Source organism: Aulonocara stuartgranti (genome assembly GCF_965226115.1).
Source record: "Aulonocara stuartgranti genome assembly, chromosome: 16".
NCBI lineage: Eukaryota > Metazoa > Chordata > Actinopteri > Cichliformes > Cichlidae > Aulonocara > Aulonocara stuartgranti.
In genome coordinates, this window is record NC_138952.1 from 4,172,158 (window position 1) to 4,181,631 (window position 9,474).

At 40.1% G+C, this 9,474-nt stretch overlaps 1 protein-coding gene across 2 annotated transcripts; it reads right to left on the bottom strand.

The window, feature by feature from the left end:
* Nucleotides 1-359: 359 nt before the first annotated feature.
* Nucleotides 360-3,231, bottom strand: LOC309691062 (uncharacterized protein). Of its 2 annotated transcripts, XM_082508578.1 has the most exons (5): nt 3,071-3,231; nt 2,197-2,315; nt 1,926-2,074; nt 1,052-1,216; nt 360-974 (listed from the first exon to the last, which is right to left on the bottom strand). In XM_082508578.1, exons 3-5 carry the CDS (start codon nt 1,980-1,982, stop codon nt 807-809), a joined length of 390 nt encoding a protein of 129 aa, XP_082364704.1. In that variant the 5' UTR covers nt 1,983-2,074; nt 2,197-2,315; nt 3,071-3,231; the 3' UTR covers nt 360-806. The 2 variants fall into 2 exon arrangements, with proteins under 2 accessions (XP_082364704.1, XP_082364703.1); XM_082508577.1 differs by lacking the exon at nt 2,197-2,315.
* Nucleotides 3,232-9,474: the final 6,243 nt, after the last annotated feature.

Genomic DNA, 9,474 nt, shown 5'->3' on the forward strand with positions numbered 1-9,474 from the left:
CACTCAGAAAAATAAAGGTGCCAACTGGAACCAAAAGTGGTTCTTTAGACTGATGCCATAGAAGAACCTTTTTTGGTGCCACAAAGAACCTTTCAAACAATGGTTCTTTGAAGAACCATTTCTTTCAGTGGTTCATTGAAGAACCTTTAAAGGTGCCCCAAAGAACCATCAAGAAATGGTTCTTTGGGGCACCTTTAATGGTTTTTCAAAGAACCTTTTTAAAAATGGTTCTTTAAAAGAACCATTTTAAAGAACCTTTTTTGAGTGGTTCTTTAAAAAAACCATTTTAAATCTTTCAAAATAAAATGCATCATAAATTGAATTTGAGTAGGGTAAAATAAATACGAGCACAGCATAGACATATATTAATGGTTTATTGTCATTTTGTAGTTACCAAAAGACAAAAAGGCATTTTAACCCTCAGCACAACATCACTACTAATACATGTCACATATTAGTGTTTTAAAAAGTAATAATTAAATATATTGGCTATACTATAAATAAATATATATATAAATACTATATCTACAGATAACACAACAAATAATACATGTATTGTTTAATTAATAAAACATCAGAAAGTGATAAAACACATTAGAAATAGCAATAGCTTCATAACAGACCAATAAATCAACACATTTTCATCAGCAGATATTTGCATGTTCAGTAAAAACATTTCAACAACAAGTTTATGATTAAAATGATCAATGAACTTCAGCCTTACGCTATGTAATGTACTTTTCATGTTGTACTCATGGTCCTTTGTTAGTCCAGTTTAGGACAATGTCTCTGACGTATGTTTCATATCAAATATATGTCATATCAAAACAAGCCCACACCTGCAGTTGTTTCAGTTTTTCACTGGTGTTTCCTGTCAGCTGGTCAACCTCACTCAGGCGGACATCCATATCAGCCAACCAAATGACAAGTTCCTCCCTTTGTGCTTCAAATCCCTCCCACTCTGAGACAAGGAGCTGAAAGAGAGAGAAAAGAGTCAATTATAAAGAAGAGAGAAAAGTGAAACCCTCCTCAGAAGGTCTGACTCGCATACCTGCAGTTGACCTGTGATGGACTCCAGTTTGGCGTTCACGTCATCCCTCGTCGATGCCAACAGCCGAGTCTGCAGGGTGCCCTGGAAGAGCTGAGTTAATGTTCGACTCCTCCTGGTCAGGCTCTCCAGCTGGATGACCCGAGGTCTCCCCTCTCGCCGCTGCCTCTGAACGCACAAACACAAACTGCATCTGAAGCAGGAGGTGCAGATTTTTTTTGCTATTCTTTTCTAAATCCAGGCTAGATCACGTGGAGGTATTTGGAAAATTGTTTTGGCCAGTGGACGACTGTTGTCTTGCAGAAAGTCAAACCAAACATATGCGATACACAATCAATTCACAAGAACACATTGTAAAAAATAAGTCCAGTTCTTGCCTGATTTCAAGTGAAAGCTGCATCAAAACAGGGTAAAATGAGTGTTTGCAGCAAATGTGAGCACAAAGCCTCACTTTGTACAAGCCTGCTATTACAGTTCTCCTCTATGCAGACGACTTTCCTGTTTTCAAGGCACAACTTGGATCTGCTGTACGAATCTTATGGATACACACTAAATGAAATAATAGTGTGCATGACTCCAGATTCTGATCCCTCATCCTAATATGGTCCCAACATAGCAACAGCAATAATGCAAATGTTGAGGCTTCAAAATACAAAGTCCATAAACCAATGGCTGACATGGGTTTTATCATAAGAGTGATAAATATACAGATTTCAGTCTGTCTTAGAGATTTGATGTTCATTTACCTGCAGATGCACTATACGTACCTGCTCCATGGTTTTTCACAACATTTTGCATATCACTATTTAATACAGGAAGTACGTGAACTAAAACATGTCATCGTTCTTTGTGAGAGGACCATATTAATGAAACAAACCTCAATGACATCATAGGGATCCCTAAAGATGCTCCTGCTGCTTCTCTTCCTCCTCATCCAAAGCTTCCTTCTCCTTGTCCTCAACTTCCATCCAATTGTAATTCAATCTAATTGTGTTTCTGCCCCTCCTCTTCCTCATTTTGTTGGAGCTGTGAACACAGTTAATGTGAATCTGGATTAATTTGTGCAAACAAGAAAAATCTACAGCTTTTTGGTCAGAGGTGCTCTTGTGATTTAAGCCGGGTAGAGTAGATTTATGTGTTGATGCTACCTGCTTCAGCTCTGGCTGCTGAGTGATATTTACACCCTGGCTGGATTACAAACTTTAACCATGTGCTGAACTTTGGCCCAGCGTTGATACCTCTTGTTAGTATAACGACCTCTTCTTAGCTTGTATGTATGATGTATGATGGTGGATAAATTAAATATACAAAAAAATTTAACTATATTACAAAAGAACATCTATCTTGGAAACATCAAATGACCGGAGCATAACTTGTCAACTAGTCCGAAACTAAGTTATGCAGGAACAGTCAAAGACACACCTTCTCATGTTTGAAACCATTGTTTGAAAGGTTCTTTGTGGCACCAAAACAGGTTCTTCTATGGCATCAGTCTAAAGAACCACTTTCTATTCATTTCTATATAATTCGATTAGACAATGAAGAGTTATCTAATCTAATTATTCATTCAAAACTCTTATGCATAGCTGTATTTTATACAGCTCATACAGAATTCAAAGTACAGGTTCATGTGAGTATTTAATGTACGGCTCAGATCTACAGAATTTCAGAGTTTCTAGAGCAGACACAGAGCTCACAACAGGCTTCAGGCGCCATTTTAGTGACTTTAACAATATATTAAATTTTAATTTCGGTCTAGCTGACATTAGGTTATGTACGCAGCACGCAATTGAACCACATATTTTAGAAGCCAAAGGTTCAAATTAGCTGGGAGCACCTTCACTTAATTATAACAGTGGTTTTGTTAGGAAAACAGTTTCTGTATACCGGATACTAAATTGCGCTGACCTCAACGGCTAACGTATCTAGCTAATCGCTACTGTTAGCACAACATTAACAGCAAGCTACAATGACGAGTAACAAAAACAAAACAGTAATAAGGTTTTAATGGAAATGTTTTACCTTTTCTAACAGTCCCAGAATCCACAGCTTCAAAGTCCAGCAGGTACTGAAGACTGTTATCCGTTTCGCTGTCACCGTCCGTGAGTTTTTTTCCCCGAAAGGTCAAGGCCCGCCGCTCGCACACTCTGTCTGCGCATGCGCATCCCAACGACTGACCCCCTCCGTTCGCTCCCGGGAGGTTATAGTGTTCTGACGTCACTCTCTCTCCCTGTCATTTATTTGGCTCGAAACACATATTAACAAATTGCTCAGTGATGAACAACTACTCAGATCATTTACCTAAGCTGTGCTTTGTCAAAACGAAGTGTGTGTTCATTACACTGACATTCTGTTCTGCAATTGTTATTTACTTGTATCTTATAATTTGACTTTACATACTGCTGGGTGGTTTGTAAAGTTTACAATAACTAGTATTATCATTATGCTGTATTTTCAAAAATATATAATAATCTCAAAAGTAATGCCTTGGAGTAGAAAATAGTAATGCTTTATTAAAATTTAAAACTAAAGTACAGTACTTGAATGTGTGTATTGTGTCTACTGTTCGTTAACTCACCATATTCATAATGTGTTTGTGGGGTTAGGGGTGTGTGTGTGTGTGGGGGGGGGGGGTTTAGGGTCTTTAGGCTTTGGCCCCCACCCCTGCCACCAGTATATTTTTAAGCAAATATTTCTAACTTTTATTTGAATATTCAGTTTCCTACCATCTTCTCTTAAAGGGTAATTGCCAGGTAACCCGCCCTCTCCCTTCGCACACACATGCACACAAAGAAAACACACAGTATAATTCACAGCCTCATTATAGTGAATAAATATTTATGCCATTTACACCATCAAACTTAGATTGCTAAGGATGAAGAACCTTTTGTTCTTTAAAGAACCATTTGTAATAGCTGAAGAACCATCCACAAAATAAAAAGGTTCTTTGACGTATGATGGTTCTTTAAAGAACCATGAAGCCATCTGAAGAACCATTTAAGAACCATAATTTTTCTGAGTGTATGACCAATAATAATAAAAGAAAATATGTCTCTTCCACTTTCAGCTACATGCTACGGCAAGGGGACATATTTTGCTGTCAATGCTAGCTACTCTGCTCATGACAGCTACTCCAAGCCAAATTCAAATGGGGAGAGGTTTATGTACGTCTGCCGAGTTCTGGCTGGGGACTTCACTCTTGGACAACAAGGCATGATTGTACCACCAGCAAAAGGCACCGTCTCCACTGACCTGTATGACACTGTTGTGGACAAAACCCCAATCCCACCATGTTTGTTGTCCTCCATGCCACTCAGGCTTATCCTGAGTATTTGATTACATTTAGGCAATGAGGAAGATTATAAATCATTGATATTACCTATTATGCTCATTTTAGCTCCATATTTTTATTCTTGGACTTTACTCAAGCGGCGTTCCATAATTCAGAGTTCAAAAGAATCCTTATATAGAGGGTTTACTGCAGCCCCATCAGTTCACCCTCTTCCTGAAACACCCCTTTTCTCCCTTGGCTTCTATGCCAAAGTCAGAAAGATGTGCATGAAATTATTATATTAAGCAAACAGATTGTCACTGACACAATAAAGACTCATATTCAATTCAATTCAATTTTATTTATATAGCGCCAAATCACAACATAAGTCGCCTCAAGGCGCTTCATAGATACAGAGAAAAAAACCCAACAATCATATGACCCCCTATGAGCAAGCACTTTGGCAACAGTGGGAAGGAAAAACTCCCTTTTAACAGGAAGAAACCTCCGGCTGAACCAGGCTCAGGGAGGGGCGGCCATCTGCTGCGACCGGTTGGGGTGAGAGAAGGAAGACAGGATAAAAGACATGCTGTGGAAGAGAGACAGATTAATAGCAGGTATGATTCAATGCAGAGAGGTCTGTTAACACATAGTGAGTGAGAAAGGTGACTGGAAAGGAAAAACTCAATGCACCATGGGAATCCCCCGGCAGTCTATGTCTATTGCAGCATAACTAAGGGAGGATTCAGGGTCACCTGGTCCAGCCCTAACTATATGCTTTAGCAAAAAGGAAAGTTTGAAGCCTGATCTTGAAAGTAGAGATAGTGTCTGTCTCCTGAATCCAAACTGGAAGCTGGTTCCACAGAAGAGGGGCCTGAAAACTGAAGGCTCTGCCTCCCATTCTACTTTTAAATACTCTAGGAACAACAAGTAGGCCTGCAGAGCAAGAGCGAAGTGCTCTAATAGGGTGATATGGTGCTACAAGGTCATTGAGATAAGATGGGGCCTGATTATTTAAGACCTTGTATGTGAGGAGCAGGACTTTGAATTCAATTCTGGATTTAACAGGAAGCCAATGAAGGGAAGCCAAAACAGGAGAAATATGCTCTCTCTTTCTTTCATATGTAGAACAAACTGGAGGAATCAGCCTTCACAGCAGTCTTTAGCCTGAATTTTGGCTCAGGGATTATTTGTACACATGGTGTCTATTAAAATACCCACCCATGATCAATTAGCCTTTGATAGGCAAAGCAAGAGTCCTGACAGCACAGCTCCTGCGAGCACTGGGAAACTCAAACCTCTACACCACAGTAACGCTGTGGTTCATTGAATTTACTTTCTTTTTTCTTTTGTTCAAACAACTTCTGTTCAGTGTTTTTAGTAAGTTTTTGAGCAAATATAAATGCCTTTCAACCACATTCATGTCACAAGAGAAAACCGCCAATATAATGCAATCACAGATGCACTCGTTACACATTCTAAGATTTATTCAAACATGGATTATGGCATTTTATCTTGTCAATCAATAAAACAGAAGTGTGGTCAATGCAAATTTTGATTTGTTTTATTATTATACAACTTTCAGAATTGTTTGAAATTCATCATATCGGTGGCATTGTCTGTTTTTCTTTTTGTTTTGTTTTTCCCAAGTTTGTTTTTTGTTTGTTTTTAAGTCTGTTTGCAGTCTTCTATTAACATGCTAAAGTGCTAATTTTGTGTATCCAAAGAAGTGCAAACTCACAACTCTGTAAAAATGAAAGTAAAAGGATAGATAACCTTTTAATCTTCTCTTTCTCCTTTAGAACTGGCCTAGTTCTTTATGGCATGGATTGAACAAAGTGCTGGAAACATTCCTCTGACATTTTGACATGACAGTATTGCACAATTGCTGCACATTTGTCAGTTGCATCTCACAATGACAACCTCCCGTTCTACTACATGCCGAACATGCTCTGTTGGACTGAATGTACTTATGAGAGTGAGAAGCCACAATAACATTTCCCAGAAGCCAGCAAAAGCAACAGACAAAAAAACGACTTAGGGGCGATCGTGGCTCAAGAGTTGGGAGTTCGCCTTGTAATCGGAAGGTTGCTAGTTCGAGCCCTGGCTTGAACAGTCTCGGTCGTTGTGTCCTTGGGCAAGACACTTCACCCGTTGCCTACTGGTGGTGTCCGGCAGCCTCGCCCCTGTCAGTGCGCCCCAAGGTGGCTGTGGCTACAATGTAGCTGCCATCACCAGTGTGTGAATGGGTGGATGACTGAATGTGTAAAGCGCTTTGGGGTCCTTAGGGACTAGTAAAGCGCTATATAAATACAGGCCATTTACCATTTGTGCTATAATAATAAAACAAAATTAGTGTATGAGAATACAAAAATTATCTTAATTCTTGCAAACTGTTAGGTGGGACACATAGTGCACAGTGAAAGAGATTTAAAAAAAATAAAAATAAAAAAATAACAATTTTCTGTCGCCTACATTGTAGAGAGTGACTTTGCCTCCAAACCTAAAAAATGAGTATAGGCGTTACAGTCTGATCTGTGTAGGTGCTCAGTGTGGGTAAAAGAATCACAGCTCACAGTAATTTCTAATGTGAGCTTCCACAGGATTTCTTAGTGTACAGGCTGTGATCAGCTGACCCACTGCTCTTTGTAGATTTATACAACTAATTTTAACAAGATGTCAGCAGTTTCACAGCTATGTTGGGTTTCACAGCTGTTGGCATATAGCCTACCTACACTGAGAGTATATTGTTTACTGTCTTTATAATAGACTGTATAAAGGTGATATAAAGGTGGAATTCAGTGAATTAATCTAAGCATCATCAGCTTTAAATTATTTTCTGCTATGCTTGATGTAAACCTAAATCTGACCATGAGCACCACAGACACTGTGCACCAGTCCAACACAATACTTTACTGTGAATGCACTTACACCCGCACCTGCACAAAACTACCCAGTATTTCCATGCAAAATTTGAATAACACAAGTTTCTATATCCTTGTTTCTTTTGCAGGACATTTCACAATGTGAAAACACATAATTTAACAAAACACATCATATACAAATGCAACATGTGATCAACATGATGGCATTACATGCAAGCTTTAAATTTACAATTTATTAAGCGTCACTGAGTAGTCATTTACATTGAGCTGTTAGATGCATTAAATTGGAAATTACCTGACACAAAAAAACTCCCTTCACTCCCTTCATGCTTCCTCCTCTTCTGCAGCGCGAGCTAGATTCTGAAGTACTTCTGGTCCACTTTAACTCCTGAGTATGAGTGCAATAAATTAATCTAAAGTAACGAGTCTGTTTTTGAAAATGTAAGGAGTAGAAAGTAAAAAGTTGTCAGAAAAAGAAATACTCAAGTAAAGTGCAGGTACAGTACATGAAACTTCTACTTAGGTGCAGTAATCAGAATCAAAATACTTTCTTAATTCCTAAGGAAATGATGTGGTAACAGTTGCTCCAATACAATAAAAACAGTAACAGGCTGAACTAAATTAAATAACATAACACATTAAAAAGTTACAAAATATAAGAAATAGGACCTCAACAGCTACAGGCCGGTGGCTCTGACATCCCACCTGATGAAGACCCTGGAGCGGTTGGTCCTGGCTCAGCTTCGGCGCCTAATAAGCTCATCACTGGACCCACTTCAGTTTGCCTACCAGCCTGGCATTGGAGCGGATGATGCCGTCATTCACCTCCTACATCGTTCCCTCGCTCACCTGGAGACCGCTGGAAGCACTGTGAGAATCATGTTCTTTGATTTCTCCAGTGCCTTCAACACTATTCTTCCCTCGGTTCTAAAGGACAAGCTGGTGAACTCTGGAGTGGACCATCACCTCACTACCTGGATCCTGGACTACCTCACCGACCGACCACAGTATGTGAGGACTCAGGGCTGTGTGTCGGACAGGGTCGTCTGCAGTACGGGGGCCCCACAGGGAACGGTTCTGGCTCCGTTCCTCTTCACCATCTACACTGCAGACTTCTCCCACAATTCCACCCAGTGCTTCCTGCAGAAGTTCTCTGATGACTCTGCAATAGTCGGCCTCATCACTGATGGGGACGACAAGGAGTACAGAGGTCTGACCCAAGACTTTGTGGACTGGTGCCAGCTGAACTACCTCCAGATCAACGCCAGTAAAACCAAGGAGCTGGTGGTAGACTTCCGCAGGCACAAGCATTCTCCACTGCAACCACTGAACATCCAAGGTATGGACATTGAGGCTGTGGACAGCTACAGGTACCTTGGTGTTCATCTGAACAACAGACTGGACTGGACTCATAACTCAGACGCCCTCTACAGGAAAGGGCAGAGCAGGCTGTACCTGCTGCGGAGACTCAGGTCGTTTGGAGTGGAGGGCCCACTCCTGAAGACCTTCTATGACTCTGTTGTGGCTTCTGCTATCTTTTATGGTGTGGTCTGCTGGGGCGGCAGCATCTCTGCTGGGGACAGGAAGAGACTGAACAGGGTGATCCGAAGGGCCAGCTCTGTTCTAGGATGCCCTCTGGACCCAGTGGAGGTGGTGAGTGACAGGAGAACGGCGGCTAAGCTGTCATCCCTGATGGACAACATCTCCCACCCCATGCAGGAGACTGTGACAGCACTGAGCAGCTCCTTCAGTGGGAGACTGCGGCACCCACGGTGTGGGATGGAGAGATTTCGCAGGTCTTTCCTCCCCACTGCTGTCAGACTCCATAATAAAGACTTTAACTGATCAAGCACACACATCCATACATATGCAATAATACTAAGTGCAATAATCCTTTCTGTCATTGTTGTATTTTTACTCAGTTGTATATAGTATTTGTATTTGTATTCTATTTTTATCTTATTGTATATTTATTTTATTCTATTCTACTGTATATAGTATTTTATTTTATTCTATTCTGTACAGTTGTGTACTGTATTTATTCTTATTGTATTCTAATTTTTGCCTCATAACTTTTGCACTGTCCACTTCCTGCTGTGACAAAACAAATTTCCCACGTGTGGGACTAATAAAGGTTATCTTATCTTATCTTATCTTATCTTAAATAGCTCTAATATATACAAATAGTTCAATTATAAACATGCAGAATATTACAGGTGTTGACAGTTGCTTATCGACACCAGAAGAAAATCTGATTCTTTATAATGACA

Coding starts and splice junctions, on each gene's coding strand:
- LOC309691062 (XM_082508577.1), bottom strand. CDS start 1,982: ATGAGGAGGAAGAGAAGCAGCAGGAGCATCTTTAGGGATCCCTATGAT. Junction 1,217..1,925: donor ATCCCTATGATGTCATTGAG/GTTTGTTTCATT, acceptor TTGTGCGTTCAG/AGGCAGCGGCGAGAGGGGAG. Junction 975..1,051: donor CCATCACAGGTCAACTGCAG/GTATGCGAGTCA, acceptor TCTCTCTTTCAG/CTCCTTGTCTCAGAGTGGGA.